At 39.0% G+C, this 18,086-nt stretch overlaps 1 protein-coding gene across 4 annotated transcripts in view; it reads right to left on the reverse strand.

The window, feature by feature from the left end:
* HPSE2 (heparanase 2 (inactive)) overlaps positions 1-18,086 on the reverse strand; it is a gene marked incomplete at both ends in the record, with an annotated part of 561,691 nt that overhangs the window by 133,449 nt on the left and 410,156 nt on the right. For all 4 annotated transcript variants that reach the window (XM_079714947.1, XM_079714946.1, XM_079714944.1 and 1 more), the window contains one exon: positions 2,430-2,523. In XM_079714947.1, coding sequence (XP_079571073.1) covers positions 2,430-2,523 — 94 coding nt within the window. The remainder of the gene's footprint in view (positions 1-2,429; positions 2,524-18,086) is intronic.

Raw genomic sequence — 18,086 nt, forward strand, 5'->3', positions numbered from 1 at the left:
TGCCAGGTGCCTTCTGTATATAGGTTATTTCTCTTGGAGACTCCACTGCTCCTCCCTGCAACCGCACTTAGCTCTCCCCTTCCAAGTCCATCAAACATGTTTTTAAAGGTCTGAATTTCAATTGAGCACAGGGTTTGAGCCCTTTACTCTAAGTTTCTTTGGCCTTGCCTGGCCAATTCAGGAGGTGAGTTTAGCCACTTATTTCAGTCTCTGAACATTCTGTGATGGTAAAGGTGTATGCAGTGGTGGAGAGTACTGGGTAGTGGGGAGAAAGGGAAGAACCTAACTCCTAATCCATTTGTCTTGGCTTTGACCTAGAGCTACCTATTCTACTTAAAGAATTACATGAACACAGTTAGAACCTTCACTCACAGTGCCATGATACCACTGAATCATTTTACTTCCAATGACAATCCTTTGATCAGATCATTAGGCTCAAAACTGGAAAAGCCAAAAATATAAGGACTTGTTGTCTTGTACACTATTGTAATACAGAAACTTAGTATAGTGCCTGGAACACAGTAAACACTCAATAAATATCTACTGAATGAAAGAATGAATGAATGAGAGAAATTTCCTCCCCTCTTTTTAGAGACCAATAACTAATATTGGATTAGCATAATGTGCTTAGAAAACTGTAGTGTTCAACAGGCTGACATTCTACTCCATTAGGTAATATGTTTTTCAACCTGCTCAAAGTAAGTATTAAACCTTAAAACTGTGAGTTCCTTGAGGGCAGAGACCATGTCTTATTACATTTTGTATCCTCAGCACCTGGTATTTTTTTTTTTTTTTTTTTTTTTTTTTTTTTGCGGTACATGGGCCTCTCACTGTTGTGGCCTCTCCCATTGCGGAGCACAGGCTCCGGACGCGCAGGCTCAGCAGCCATGGCTCACGGGCCCAGCCGCTCCGCGGCACGTGGGATCTTCCCAGACCGGGGCACGAACCCGTGTCCCCTGCATCGGCAGGCGGACTCTTAACCACTGCGCCACCAGGGAAGCCCCACCTGGTATTTTGCCTGGTACTTGCTAAAAGCTCAGTAAATATTAAATATTTAAATATTAAAAACTAAGTGAAGGTCAAAGAGACTGACAGAGATATTTCAAATCATTTAGTTCTCCTAGGCTTTGCCTAGTAGGAGACAGTGACAGATAAGGGTGCTGGTCAGTGCACCTGATCCCCAGAGGGATCAGACTGGGATGTAGAAATTCAGAAGTCCTGAGGCCTCCCAGCCTCTAAAGACTCCAAAAGCTATTTTGTAATCTGAGTATGGCATTGGTATGAATACAGAAAAGTGTACAGACCTCCCCTTTAGCAATCAAAAGTGCTTTTCTATGATTGCTCCAAATAGTATTTTTTTTCACAACTAATTTTATAATGAGCCATTCATTTATTCATTCATCCCATATATATTTTGTGGTTTTGGCCACACCTCACGGCTTGCAGGATCTTAGTTCCCGGACCGGGGATTGAACCCATGCCCTTGGCAGTGAAAGCATGCAGTCCTAACCACTGGACCACCGGGGAACTCCCCTCATTCATCCCATATTAATGGGGGCCTACCTGTTGCTATTTTTCTGCAAAGATGTGTTTAATTTGCTCAAAAGAAAGTTGAATGTTCAAAAGGTCCTCATTCCCTGGAAAAGGTCCTGACTAGGAAACTAAAGATGAGATATCACCATTTTGTAGAGGCAGATGGAAACTGTAGACATAAGATCCTCACAGTTCAGAATTAACTAATCTAGTGTATTTTAAAACGTGATCTGCATTGGGTGGAATCACTTGACAGATGACAATTAAAAATAGAGATGTCTGGGATCCACTCCAGACATACTAAATCAGAACATCAGAAGTGAGACTGGAAACTACAAGCAATTTCTGGTGATTTTGATTGTATTCAAGTTTGAGAACTACTAACCACAGGTGTCGGGACAGTAGGACCTACATTCAATTGCTTAATTTAACCTTATCTTCCCCAACATCTCTACAAAAGTAATATGTTACTTGACTGATTCTAAGACACCTAGGAATAGTGTAAATGTGGCTCAGAATTGCCAATACCCCAGACCACAATTCCACTGAATGAATGTAATCAGTCTCTCCTTAAACTAACCCAAAATAAACTCCTGCAAAAAGAAAGTAAACCTATTCTTCCCTTAAGAAACTCACAATTTAGAAGCCAACTGTTACAAAATGTTTGTTATTAAAATAGAGAAGCTTTTAAACTTGGATATGGTACATTCAAACCCTTCTTAATCTGAAAAGCAATAAACGGCAATCATCAGCTGTGAGAGGTACCTCTTGGCCATGCAAATCCAGACTGCACTATTTTTCTACCCACAGTGTTAACATCCAGCTGGAATCCTGTGACATTTTCCTCACCTTACCCCCAAACTCACTCCTCTTCTTCCCCAGAGATTTTTACTCACTTTCTGAATTTTCCTAATCTGGTCAGAGAGTGTGTCTAATAGGCGAGTTTTCAGGAAGTCCATCACCTTGACCACCCGGCCATCAATGTAGCAACTGGAATAAAAATAAAATAAGAATCAGAGAAAATCTCGAGCAGGAGACTACAGATATATTTTTCTAGCCAGAGGTCTCTGTTGCCTAAGGAAAGAGCCCAGGGTTCACTTGGGCTCTTACATTCTAAGAAGTTTTGATCCTGGGTACTTTTCAAACAAATAATATACTTTTTAACCATCTTCATTTTCACCTCCATTTGTGGGCTAATATTGTGATTTTTTTCAGCCTTTGTCCATTGAAACTGCATTTATTGCTCTATAGGAACTGACAGGACTCTGTAACACAATTGGGTAATGGGGAAAAGCTTAGTTGTTTTCCCCCTAGGGAAAGTAATTTAACACCCCTCCCATACCATCCCTACTGCCCACCTTAAAGTAATAAAGGTATGTGAGAGGTTTGAAAGACTACTCAAACATTTTGAACAGTTTCCACACCTTTAAATAAGAAAACACCAACCACAAAAATCTGATTTAGTGCAGTGAGCAGGTCTCAAAGAGTTCATCTCCAGTTCATTTCCCTGGGCAAAATACCTTGTAGTCAACCTCCTTCCACCTCCAGAATAAATGAACGGATAAATGAATAAACAAATAAATAAGTCAGACAGATTAAAGTCCAGGTGCCCTCTCCTAAAATAGCAACAAGTTTGGCACACATCAGTGTGGTGGTGTCTCTGGTTTTGTTAGGTAGCTTAAGTGAAACATCCAGTTGTGCTGATATTACATTGTTAACATTTAACCAAAACAGGTCCCTCTGGCTTTGTGGGGACTTTCTGTGTGAATCTTTACTCTGAAGGCTAAGCCCAGGATTAGGTGACCTTCATTATCTCAAACCTCCCAACACTCATCTTTGCAAAATTCCAAATTAAATCGATTTAATTTAAATCAATGCTTATGACTCCTGAGTGCCTTTTCCAATCCACTTAGGTCTCCTGGCTGATGGATAATGATAGATTATGTCATTTTTAGTAAGACACCAACCTCTCAGTACATATTATAGAACTATAATTCTAATTCTAGTACTAAAAAATTCCTTTTAATGTTAAATTCCCATACTAATATGTGATGTAATGGAATGGTTAAAATTCTTTTGTAATTGCACTTTCAACCAGGTGCTCTGGTTGAAGTGAGGGTGGGAGATGAGTTCCTCCCACTCAGCCTTCCCCTTGGCCTCCCTCACCACCTCACACATTTCCACAGAATCCAATGTTTAAATCATTTGTATATTGGAAAGAGTATGGGTTTTGGAGCCAGAGATATCTGAGATCAAATTCCAAGGCAGTTATTTACTACCTATGTGATCTTGGGCAAGATGCTTGGCCTTTATGGGCCTCAGTTTTCTTATTCTTAAGAGAGAGGTAACGCATCTACTACTCAGGATTGTTTGAAGATAAAACAGATAAACCTAAAGTGTCTGGCATGTAGTAGGCACTCAACAACTGTTAGTTCTTTTCTGATTTCTCTAATTTTCAGCTCACAAAGGTGGAGTCATAAACAATAGGGCCCTGACTGTGTGTATAGAATTCTAAAAGTGAGATGACTGTGTCAAAGGGTACATGCTTTTGAAAATCTGGGTGGTTACTTATATTAGGGAATAAAACAAACCAATGACATGACCTTTCACCTCATTCCTGGTACAGATGCTAGACTTAGATCCAATAAACATTTATTATGTGCAACACACAGAGCTGGTAATGTCCATGTCCATTACCTCACAAACCTCTTTCTATTAGTGCTCCACTGTCAGCACCTCCAATTTTTTTAAAGTTGTGATTAGATAGTATACTACCTGAAAGCTAGGCATATTAAAACACTGTAGTGTTCAAATTAAAAATAATTCATGAAATGTTAACGTAACACACATTGAAGGACATGAACATTTGTACTATATTACAGGATGATTACGCATATGATAAAAATGTACTGTAATTAGTGTTCTTTTATGTTCTAGTCAAATATATTATAGTTTCCTCTTTTTTCTTTGTTAGCTCCCAGTAACTATTTTAAACAGCAGAGTTTATAAGTTTTGCTGGCAACACATATAGTTTAATGCTCATTGAGATAAAAGTGCCAGATGTACTTTTTCAATATGTAGGATTCCCTGTGAACATGCTTCCTGTCCCACAAAATCCACGGCCCAGGGTTGAGGGACTTCCACTCTTCCCCTCCTTCCTTCGGTCTCTTTTCTCAAGTACACAAAACTTGGAGTTAGAAAACCTTGGTTCAGTCCCAGCTTTGCCACATACTACCTATATGATACTGGGTTTCCCCTTCTTTAAAATCAGTTAATAAAGAACCCCAACCCTACAGTATTTTCACAGGGTTACTGTACCAATAAAAATGAGAAGAAATTCTGGGCACAGAACCTGGCACATAAAAGGTATTCAATAACCAAAACTACCCTCCAGGTTACTTAAGTACCCAAAGTGGCAGCAACCTAGACTGAAAAGCCATGGGATGGGGTGAGCAGGGGAACATCTGTCTGGAGAAAGAAAGTATGTTCATCCACCATAGGATTTGGAATTAGGGAATTATGAAGGAGCAAAAATGGACTCTGGATTTCCAGTAGGTGGGAGGCAGAGAGAGAGAGAGAGAGAAAGAGAGAGAGAGAGATGGAGAGGGCTGTGATTATGTTGCAAAAATCTGGAGTTTGAAAAGACCTTAGTGGTCATGTGGTCTGAAGTAGGTAAGCCTGTGACAACATCCCTGAGAAGTGATTATCTAGGACAGGGAACCCACTCCCATACACGACTAGTACTGTTCCACTGTACCACAGCTCGGATCCAGGGAAGGCTCTTCTATCATGGGTCTAAAATTGGCTCCCTCTTACTGTTCGTTCAATGGCTGTCTTCTTGGACTTGGGAATAGTCCAATTCCTCCTTCATGTGACATGTGGGGGAGGAATTCCAGTAAAAACTTTGGTTTAAGATTTTTAGAGCCTATTTTTGGCCCCAATTTTAACCTAACAAGCTGGATTCAATCATTCTCAGTTGGTCTCAGGCTATTCCTGTGGGCTATGAATTAGACTGGAGCAGGGAGAGCTCCAGGCAGGAAACCAGTGTGACAAGGTTATCTTATCTCAACAGTGCAGGCAAGAAGAAATCTGGGTCTAAGTAAGGGAGATCACGGAAAATGTAAAAGTGAGAGCCTGTGAAGAAAGAACTAATAAAATAAAGCTTCTGTAGAGCATAAGAGAGACAGGAAGGGAGTCAATGATGACCACGAGCTAATGAGAGAGAACGTCTTCGAGAACATTGGTGCCAAGGACACGTAGGCTAGTCAGACTCGGTTTTAGGTTTGTCAAAGGAGATAAATTATTCTGTTTGAGATATCAAAGACCCAGAGAATATAAAAGAGAAAATATGCAACAGGTACTTGGAGATGTGAGAAGTCAGCACAGAGAAAAATTGAGACAGAAAATGTTGACCCGGTTGTTTTCTTCAGTTTGTAAGTAATGAATGGAGCCACGGCCGTAGATGAGCTCTCCAAGAGAATCAGAGAAGTTAACAGATACGGCAGAGACCCTCTAAAATTCTCAAATACGGCCCTGGACATTGCCTCTATCTTTGGCCCAAATAAGAGTCCCTTCCTTCCCCAGCCCTTCCCCAGTCCCTTCCTTCTCCCCATCACAGTGTCTTTTTAATAATTTCAGTCTGAGTCAGATTCACACTTGGATGCCAAAGGAATTCCCATATTATACTGTGAAGTTTCAGCAACTTTATTTGCAAACATAAACCCACATTTATATTGCACTATGGAAATAAGAACTTTGGTCCTCCAGAATTTAGTATTCCTTTTTAAGAGAGGGGATAATTTAACCATAGGTATGAGTTGATAAATACCTGAGCCTTTTTCATGGGTAACCCTGGACAATTAGCTTGCTGCATTTACCCTTCCTAAATGTGAAGCTTCTAAGAAAACATTCAATGTCAACAGTCCGTGGTTATTTGAAAAACTCCTGACTGTTACAGAGCTTTGATTCTCTGATAGTGGCTGCCTGTAGTAAAGGGCTCAATACATCATTTAGATTTGGACATGACAGCCTGTGACGACACTTGGTAAGAATAAATTGTTAAAAATGGTAAAGATGGTGATTTCTAACCAAGACTGAGTAAGAGGAAGTAGGACTGGATTCCACCAGACTGTCCAGTGACCTGGGGGCAACTCTCTATGCTTTCCTCTGTCTTCTTCACTGGGAAGATAAAGATGATTCTGAGCTACCAACTGGTCTCTCCTGAAGAGTTAACTAGTTTAGTAATGGATACAAAGGCACCAGAAGACCAAACAAATCAGAGAGGAAAGGAAGGACTGAGGGAAGGAAAGAGAGAGGAAGGAAATTTGCCAATTAGAGGTGCTTTGGCATCTTCCACATAAACCCTGACAGAATGGTTGGCTCTAGAAACACTTAGACTGATAATTTTAGGTAAATCATAGTCCTCCTCTAAGCTCTCTTGAAATTTCAGCATCTCCTAGGATCACGCCACAAGTGGCTGAGCTGTTCAACTAAAAGCTGAAGCCAGGAGAGGCTGTGAAGAAATAACCTTTCTGTGAACTATTACTACAAATGCACTGAGCTTGAAACCTTTGTGTGTGGACAAACAGCCTGTGCTCAGTCCTGACAACCATCATTCCTTCCTTGGCTGGCCTCTAGACTGGCAGGTCATATCAAGCACATACCTGGGGAGGTGGCAAAGATGGCAGAGTATACAAGATAAATGGAACTACTTACCAATTCATTCACCAACTCTCTTGCTCTTCATAGTTTTAAATTTTATTTCTAGTTTAATACCTTGCATCTTACAGTAAGTCCCCTACATATGAACCTTCAGGTTGTGAACTTTCAAAGATGTGACTGTGCATTCGCATGTCCAATCACGTAAGTTAGTTCACATGAAATTGCAGCTTGCCCTCTGTCTCTTATTGCTGACAATCCTTCAGCTCTACCATCTCCCACCTCCTCGCCCTCCTCCAGTCAGTAACTCTTCTTGCCTGTTCACTCGATGCCAGCCCCTGTATGCCAGCTGTTGTATTGTACTACTGTACTTTTCAAGGTATTGTACGTAAGATTAAAAATATTTTCTTTATTTTTTGTATTTGTTTATTTTTTATGTATTATTTGTGTGAAAAGTATTATAAACCTATTACAGTACAGTACTCTATACTCGATTGTGTTAGTTGGGTACCTAGTCTAACTTTGTTGGACTTACGAACAAATTGGACTTATGAACATGCTCTTGGAACGGAACTCTTTTGTATGGTGGGGACTTACTGTATTTAAAATTTTGCCCTTTATCTGTTGATTATAAAAGAAACAAGTGCTCATTAGAGACAAATTAGAAAATGCACATAAACAAAATTAAAATATGAAAATGAAAAATCACTGATAAACCCAACACCTAGAGAAACTTTGTTAACATTTTGCCTTGTACCCTTTCAGACTTTCCATAGTAAATACACATAAAATTTCCCATAATTAGTTATTTTAAAAACTTACTCCAGATCCTATTCCACTAGCGTATAAACTTAAAACTGTCCCAGCTGAGATTCCCAAGCCCATATCGCAGAGATACTGCCAGAAATATTAGAGACTCCAGGTGAAATCATCTCACTCATATTTTAATTCCATTCTGGCCAGTTAGGGATCTTCTGCCAGGGGCAGGTCTCATCTCCTTTCTTCTCTGCCAGCCAGGTTTTAATCCTGATTCCCCTCCCCCCTTTCTCTAGGCCCCTAGATTTAGTCTTCAGGATTGTACTCCAATTAGCCACTTATGCCCATTAGCCTCTTAAAACATTTAATGAGGAGAGTGTTGTCCAGGGGCAGCTGGTTTTGTTTACCCGGCTCTTTACTTTAAAAGGAAAAACCTTTGCCCCTTATTATCTGACCTCTTCTTTTATTTCAGGTAATTGCATTAGTGCTGGCTTCCCAATGCTCAGGAATTTCCGGACCTATTTTGCTGCCTGCTGCTTTCAGGGAGGAGGGGCAGTCTGCTCAGAGTTCTTACACCCAACCTCCTGCCTGGGTAGGTAATTCCATAAAACTGGGGCCTTCCCCACTGAGGAGAAGCTTGAATAATCATTAGAACAACTCTGTTGACCTATAAAAGCTATTCTGACACCTTGAAATCAGTCAGACTCGAGGCTGACTCTAGTCTCTCCAAAGCTTTATAAATTGTATCTGCCCCTCCTCCAAAGGCCTCACTCTGGGTTCCTACTGAGCACATTCTTCTCACACATGCCTTTAGGTTTTCTTTCTGAGGCTACACTATTCTTCATCTTCTTTGCTATGGGTCAGTCTTCCCATCTTGTGTTCAGAACTACTTAGAGCAGGTAGAACTTGAATGAAATGAATACTGTTAGAAAAAAAAAATCCTACAAAATATAGGCTTTCTTTGGCTTTCTTCAACCAGTTCCTATATAATCCATACAGGAGCCACCCAGCTGACTAAAGAGTTGTGGTTCAGGAATTTCAAAGAGTTTGTACCCTGGAAAAATGTTATCATTGAAAAATTATACAAGTAAAGGTCAGGGTGGTGGGCAATCCCTCAGGCACATAATGGGTACTCAAAAAAAAAAAAAAATATATATATATATATATATTTTGTGGTATGCGGGCCTCTCACTGTTGTAGCCTCTCCCGCTGCAGAGCATAGGCTCTGGATGCGCAGGCTCAACGGCCATGGCTCACGGGCCCAGCCGCTCCGCGGCATGTGGGATCTTCCCAGGCCGGGGCACGAACCCGTGTCCCCTGCATCGGCAGGCGGACTCTCAACCACTGCGCCACCAGGGAAGCCCCCAAAACTATATTTAATGAAAGCATGAGTGTCTGTATAATCTAACCCACAATGAGCCAAAAGGGTGGCCCTGAGGCTCAAGTACTGTCCCAAGGGCCCCATTTTCTTGAACTTTTCTTTCTCCTAATTCCTTGCACACTTTGGGTCCTGAGCTTCGGGCCCTAATCATTCTCCCCAGTGAACACAGTGCATGTGGAGAGACACTTTGTCTTGGCAGGGGCTCAAGCAGCTGGCCCTTGATCCTAGCAGTGATGAGGAGAGCTCTAGGGGAGCAGGAAAGGAGAGGGATAGGAAAGCCATCTGCAGCTCCAGCTATCAGAGTGGGCTCTGAGCAGGGCACCTCTGGGAATTTTCAGGGTAGCAGCACGTGATAGCACAAAAGTGTGAGCAGGAGTGGATCCGTGTGTTTCAAGTCTGAAATGTAAACAATTTGTGGGACCCTCTTTAAGAAAAGGAAATCAAAAGTACAAAACACAAAATTAGGTGCAAAAATAAATACTTATTTAGAATGACAAAATAAATCAAAACAAATTCCCAGAAAAATTTTTTCAAGTCCCTTTTTTCTCAGAGCTCTTTAGACAATTTACCAGAAATGTTTACACAGCAATGCTTCCCCCTCACCACCTAGAACATTCTGCAATTCTCATCAACTCCCAGCACTCCTAGGAACCAATGCAAGTGAAGGGCTTGAAGCTTAAGTCATTAGCTTCATGGTCAATCTAATTGTGGGTCATCAGTAATAGGAATGGCAGGGTCTAAGTCACTGGAATCTAACCATCTATGTGCAGTATTTATTTTAATTCAGGGTTTGTAAATTGGGAGCTTATACAGTTACCACATCCTTTCCCTGACCTCTTTTCATATAACTGTCATTGTAGCTGAATAGCACAACTAACTTAACTATAATTAGGTTAGTGCATTACTAACTAGGAGGACACAGAGGAGAATGAGGAAGGGAGGAGCCATATATGTATTAGGTTCCTTCTTATTTCCTAGCTGTTTCACATATAGTGTCTCATTTAACCTCGTGAACACTCTCTGTTTGCAGATTATAAACTGTGGCTCCTACAGTAACTAGGAAACCAGAGACCAAGTAGGTACTAGCCGACAGATACCAAAAACTTTCCTCTCTGTTCTGCCAAGTGGGAGAGCTATGCAGACTACTGCACTTAGTTCATTTCTCCTGTAATCAAGTACAGGTGCTTTTCAACTTCCTTTAGTCTTGCCTACTTCAACTATCTCGACCACTTAAACAATATTGAGCTAAACTCAAACTTCTCAAGAAAACAAAACAATTACAGCAAATAAAAACAAAAGCAAAACAACAACAAAAGCAAAAACCTGGGGAGATAAGTAAAGGAATGGAGGTGGTATAACTTTACTCTTTTCCTTGCAAAACTGTTTTTCAAAGTATTTTATTAGTAATTGTTACATGAAGAAAAGGGGCTCCATGGTCAAATAAGTTTAAGAAATGCTAGGTTAAAACCAAGTTAAGTAGTGCTTCCTGTTCTAGCCATCATGGAATAGATCAGAATTACCCTCCTGTCATAGACAACCTGAAATCCAACACAAAATACATAAAACGACTGTTTGAAGGAATCGGACAGCAGCCAACTCAAGCTGTGAGCCTTGAGAGGGGAGACGTACATGAGGTAAGCCCCGCATTCACCTGGGCTTGCTCCTCTGGATAGGGTGGAGACAATTTATTGACCACCAAAATTTTGTGCCCCCCTTCCACATTGCAGAGCTGTTGCCAAGAAGCAGCTGCCTAGCCAGAACCTACTATACCTCTGCCTCCATCACAAGAGGGGTGCCCATAATACTAAACAGGTCAAAGCATTGTGAGCAGAAGTAACGTGTCATGTTAGGCTGAAGTAGTTGGAGATGTGTATCACTTCTGAGCAGAAATTAAGAAGTCATGTCCTTCCTTATAGTCTCTTTTCTCCATTGCCAGATGAATGGAAGAGTCTCCAAGGAGAAGCCACAAGACAGAAAAAACCTGGGTCCTGGAATATCATATAAAAGGCCATCCACCAGGTACTTCAGCATTGGATGTGACATTAGTGAGAAACAAACATCTATTGTTAAGCCACTGAGATTTGGGGGTTTATTTATAAAAGCAATTAGTGTTAGATTTCCTAGTGCATAGGTATTCATTATAACAAAACTCCATTCAACCAACTGATCTGTTTGACCAACAGTGCATAATAAAAATGTCCTTTGAGAGGAAATGGTCCCTGGTATGAAAATAAAAAGATTAACCCAGAGAACTCTAGTTAATTCTAGTTTGAATTGACTGGGTAACTCTCAACAATGGGCTGAGTTCTAATATCATGCAAGGACAGCTGAGGAGGGGAGAGATCATTCTTATTCTTCTATATCTAGGCAAACTGAGTCCAGGGTGAAAACAATGACTAAGGTGATTACTAATGACCAGAGAGGACATGAAATCTAGAATGCTGGAAGAGAGGTCAATTAATGGAAGTCACATATCAGTGGGTGGCGGCCTTTTGACTCTACATCCAGCATTCTCCACTAGGCCTCTGGTGAAAACTTGAGTATTAACTCTGAGGGATAGCCATAGTTTGAGGTAGATTCATTTAGGCATCATCATTGTCAATGAAATCATATGTCCTAACTAGAATGTATCAGACAAGCAGGAAAACCAGAGGTTCAATTCTCCCCTGCATGATGTTGCTTACTTCTAGGCACCCAGCACTCATAACTGTGCATGTGTGCATAAACACACACACACACACACACACACACACCCCAAACTGCTCCTCTAGCTACATTCACCAATACTCTGTATATTTTCGTCCCTGCATCTTTTATTCCCAGCAAACTCAATGTCGTAGAGCTACACCTCCTTGAAGTATACTCACTGTATAGAATATTTCACCTGGAGAAAAACCTTACATCAAAATAATTCTTTTCACAACAATTGCCATGTCTTCGTTTTAAAAGAAAGGCTAGCTCTCACCATATAAAGCATTAAAAGGAATTTAATTATCAATTATCATTTATCAATATCATGGATATATGTGTACGTACACACGTGCATGTGTGTATATATACGTGTTAAGAGAGACAGAGATTGAGACGGCGAGAGGTATCCATCTACTAGTTAGATTTCAAGATCAGGGTAAATATAACGTTGCTTCTTGTGTTGTATGGTACATGAATTGAGCCCCCAAAGAAATCATTTCTGGTAGGATATTTTAAATTTCAGTATTTGCATTTTTCTGTCATTTAATTTGAGTATCATTAATATTTTACAGTTTTCCTTTAAACAGATTATTTTTAATTGCTATATTCTTTTGATTCATAATTTTAAAATACAATAAAAATAATTCTGTTACAAAAATACATACTCATTTTAAAACTTAAACATGATAACAAATAGTACAAAGAATTTAGTAATTAAACCAAATCTCAGTGCACCACCTTTATCAACATTCAGAGAAAATCATGCCATTCAGCTCTGTATGTCTGTATACATATATCTCTATATACATACATACACATGTATACATACATATATGCATAATAAAGTACTGATATCAATAATTTTAGAGCAACATTATCTGATATATCAGATACTAGTTCCTTAAAATGTTTTTTATAAAAAATTTAAAAAGATGAAGTCATTATGCTTTTGCTTTAACTATGTTCAACTTTAGATAGTAAATATCAACTGCCTCTGTGAAAGATAAGGGTATTACTCCTATTTTTCTACAACATTGACAGCCACATCAGCCAGTGTGATAATTTTTGCTTCAACCATCAATCATAATTTAGAAAATTCAAGAGGAGAAAGAAAGTCTATTGCCTTTTTCTGTCTTTTGCCTTTTTGTTTATTTTTCCTCCTAAATGATGTTCCAAGTTTCCATCTTTTATCATTTCCTTTCTTTTTAGAAAACTTACTTTACCCATTCTTTTAGGTAGGTCTTTGTCAACAAATTCTTAGTTTTCCATCATCTGAAAATGTCTTGATTCCCCTTTCATTCCCAAAAGATATTTTTGCTGGATATAGAATGCTAGGTAGACAATTCTTTCCTTCAACCCTTAAAAAATTGTTGTGCCACTTTCTTCTGGCCTCCATGATTTCTGATGAAAAAAATCTGCTGTCATTTGAATTGCTTTTTACCTATAATTAAGCTGCCATTTCTCTTACTGGTTTCAAGATTTTACAGAGCTTTCAGCAGTTTGAGTATGGTGTATCTTGGTATGGATTTCTTTGAGTTTATCTGTTTGGGGTTTACTCAGTTTGTTGAATTTATAGGTTTATGTCTTTTGCCAAATATGGGAAGTTTTCAGCCATTATTTCTTTAGGTATTTTTTTAGTCTCACCTGCTTTCATTCTGGGGCTCCAACACAAATGTTAGATCTTTTATTTTGGTCCTGCAGATCCCTGAGGCTCTGTTCATTATTATTATTATTATTATTTTTTTTTTTAATACAGTCTATGTTTTTCTCTGTTGTTAAGACTGGGTAATTTCTGTTACTGTATCTTCAAGTTCACTGATTGTTTTTCATCTGTCTCCTCCATTCTGCTGTTGAGCCTATCCACTGAATTTTTTATTTCGTTTTTTGTACTTTCAATTCTAAAATTTCAATTTGGTTCATTATATCATTTATTTCTTTCTTGAGACTTCCTATTTCTTTGCTATCTTTCTATTTTTTTCATTTGTTTCAAGAATATTTGTAATTGCTCATTGAAGTATTTTTATGACAGCTGCTTTAACATCCTCATAATTTGAACATCTCTGTTATCTCAATGTTGGCATCTATTGATTACCTTTTCTCATTGAAGTTGATATTTCTCTGGTTCTTGGTATGACAAGTGATTTTCACATGACATCTGGTTATTTGGGGTATTGCATTATAAGACTCTGGATCTTAAATCTTATGTTTTGGTTGGCCTCCTATGACACCACTCTGGCAGGGTAAGGAAGGAATACTGCCTCATTACTGCCTGGTTTGACAGGCCTGGTTTACTTGGCCTCCGTTGACACTCATGGATTAGGGAACCTCCTTACTGCTGTATGGGTGTAGGAGTTTCAGCTCCCCACTAGGCCTCCATTGATATACTAACCTGACTTCAAGGGTAGGAGTACCTTGTTACTTCTCCCCATGTGGCCTCCACTCAACGTGGGTGGGGAGTAACCTCATTACTTCTGGGTGGTGGTAAAAGTCCTGAGTCTCCACTAGGTATCCTCTGACAGCATCCCAGGGGGGAGGGGAAGAGGCACCTCATTTCTAACAGCTGGGGGTGGGAATCCCAGTTCTCCATTCGGTCTCCACTAACAATGAGTGGGGATGGTGGGGAGGGTCTTTGTTATAACCTAGCAGGAATGAAAGTCCTGGCACTCCTCACTAGGTCTTCACCAATGGGGGCACTGAGATACCTTATTATAGCCTGGCCAGGGGGACAGTCTCAGCTCCCTGCTTGGCTTTTGCTGGTAGGGGTGGGGATGGTACCACAGTTTTTTTTTTCAGTGGTTGTGTGACTGGAATAGAATGGTTATTGTATAAAAGTTTTCTATTTTGCTACGTTGTTCCTTTTCTGGTCCTCCGGCTATAGAGAACTGGCTTTTGTTGGGGCATTTTTTGTTTGTATCCGTTGGTGCTTCTGGGTTGCCAGCTTTTCTAGAACGAACTCTGGGATATACGAGGCAAAAAAACCCCCAAACCAGGAAGCTCTCCACTGTACTGTTTGTTCCCTGGTTCCCAGTCTACCTTATTCTCTCCACCTTTCAGAATTTTTCATGTTTGTTTTATAAATAATGGCTAGGGCTTTTAGTTGTACTTAATCAGAGGAATAAGGAAAAGTATGTATACTTCATCATTCTTGAAGTGAAAGTTTTTATGTTTATCTGTAACTGTAATTCCAACAATTTGAATTGTAATTTTTAATCTTAATATTTAAATATAGAAAATTCATTTGATATTTACAACCAATCCTTTTATCATAATTTCTCCATCATGACTCCTTTTTTTGTTTGGCTGCTTCATCTTCAAATAGACTTTTTTACAAAGCCTCATGCATAACTAAATTTTCCCTAAGTTTCTGTGTGCTTGAAAACTGCTATCTGTTCCCTTTGACAAATCAAGTGCATAGAATTGGATGATATAAGAGTCTTCCACAATAAATGAGGGAGCTTAAATATCAGATTTTCAATTTTAAGTATCTCTGACTACATTAAAGGTTATAACCAGAAGACAGCTAGTTATGATTACTTAGGAGAAATGCATAGATATCACTCTCCTAGCAACAATAAAATTCCCTCCACCATTTTAACAGAATGTCCCCCTTCAAATAGAGAAATTAATGATAAGAATGATGATGATAGTATAAAACTAACAGCTATTGAATGCTTAGTATGTGTCATGCATCACATACATTATATAATCTTCACATAGTATTATGAGATAATTATTTATCCAGTAAACACTTATGGAGTGCATACTATATGCTACCTATGCTCTAGATTCTAGGTAGAGTTCTATTAGTGTTCATGTTTTACATACAGAGAAACTGAGTCTCAGAGAAGTTAAATACCTTGCTAGTAAAATGGCACCGGCCAGTATTTGAAGTGAGATCTGTATGATGTTTAATCACAACATATACTTACTTTATAGCTGAGTAGATATGATAAAGACATCAGTACCATGAAATAAAATTCAAATTCCTTGGACTAGAGCTCAGAATGTATAATTATATTATTTGTAACTGACAGAGGATTTGATTAGATTTATTTAGCTAATAGAAATTTTAATGTCATAATTTCAAGGTAAAATTTCAATATCTCTCCACAAAGGAATGTTTTCTTACTGTCTTCCCCTTTAAAAAATTTCAAAGAATTGAAATTTTCATGGTACCCTAAAATATCCTATTTTTTCCCTGGAATCTCCTACAAATTCAGTTTGATTATTGACCTCAAAAGGGCCTGAGAATCAGGGAAAACATCAGCATGTTGTCTTCCCTGTGGTTAAGAACATGTGTTTGAACATGAAGAATAAGCAAACTGACTGCTATCATTGCAAAGATTTTTAGAAGAACAGCCCCCTTTTAAAGAATTATTTACACTTTAAAGAGTTAATCAATCATGAGTTAAACAAGACAGAAATAAAAAGCAAACAAGTTCTGTTTCTTTTTTTTCTTGAGAGGCTAAATGATAGTTGGCTTTCTAAATTAAGAATGAAAACGGTAAATTTTCATTTAATATATTCTGTTTACATATTTGGAAAATTAGAGCAGAAGGAAGTATACAGTCATCCCTTGGTATCTGGGGGGACTGGTTCCAGAACCCTCCTCCTTACCCCCTGCCCCTGAGGTGTACCAAAATCTGTGGATGCCCAAGTCCCTTACATAAAAGGGTGCAGTATTTACACATAGCCATGTACATTCTCCCTTATACTTTAAATCATCTCTAGATTACTTATAATACCTAATACAATGTAAATGCTGTGTAAATAGTTGCCAGTCAATGACAATTCAAGTTTTGCTTTTTGGAACTTTCTGGAATTTTTTTTTTTCAAATATTTTCAATCTACAGTGGGTTGAATCCACAGATACAGAAACAATGGATATGGAGAGCCAACTGTATAAAGAAAATAAAAACAGGAAAATAGGGGGAAAGAATGAGCAAGAGCTGGATCTCCTTGTCAGGGATCTTTTGGTTTCCCCAAAACTCAACTCACCCTCCTTCTCTGTTCTTTATCTCTGCACAGCCTACCAAGCCTCACCACTCAACAACTAGCCCCACATACACACTTCTAGACACTTGCTTCTTCCTATCATTAGTTCCTAAATCCACCTCTCCTGCTCCTTTAACTCTAACCATCACCTGTCCAATTCCACCTCTCTCAATGAACCACAACAGAGCAGTTTTTAGCAACCTCCCCCCCACCACTCCTTCCCCAGTCTCCTGCTATCTAGTCCCTACTCCTAACTTCCTGAGTGATCTATCACTTGGACTGGCAAACCAAGCTTCAACCTCTGATTTTTTCCCTATCTTGTGCAACTATTCTTGACAAAACTGCAATGTTTACCTACACAATTGGTCTTTGGAGGCCTTTACCTGATCAGCCTTCTCCACACAAAGCCGAGGCTTAACTGAATGTTGTCTTGGGCTAATGTGTCACCTGGACTCTATCTCTTATCCCAGTGGTTCTTAATCCTGTCTACATTTGTATTAACTAAGTGAAGATAATAGCTCCTCAAACAAAATTTTCACTTATTAGATAGTGATCTGGACAAGGAACTAGGAGACCCCTGTTCTGCCAATCACTAGTCTTGTGACCGTAAGCAAGTCACTTAACCTCTTTTATCATCTTATCTATCAAGGTAGTTGGTTGGCCTAAATCAAGGATAGCTAACAGTACTCTGTCAGTTTTTGCCTCATGTATTTTGATGCTCTGATATTAGGTACATACACATTTAGAATTGTTATAACTTGGAGAATTGACCCCTTTATTATTATGTATTGCCCCTCCTTATTCTTAATAATTTTCCTTGTTCTAAAGTTGGCTTTGAAAGTAATATAGTTGTTCAAGCTTTCTTGTGATTCATGTTAGCATGGTATATCTTTCTCCATCTCTTTACTTTTAACCTATCTGAGTCTTTATATTTGAATTGGCTTTCTTGTAGACAATATATAGTTGGGTTTTGTTTTTGTATCCTCTCTGCCAGTCTCTGTCTTTTAATTGGTGTATTTAAACCATTCACATTTAAAGTGATGATGGATATAGTTGGGAATAATATTTGCTG

The sequence above is a fragment of the Hyperoodon ampullatus genome (assembly GCF_949752795.1).
Source record: "Hyperoodon ampullatus genome assembly, chromosome: 1".
NCBI classification, from domain to species: Eukaryota; Metazoa; Chordata; class Mammalia; order Artiodactyla; family Ziphiidae; genus Hyperoodon; species Hyperoodon ampullatus.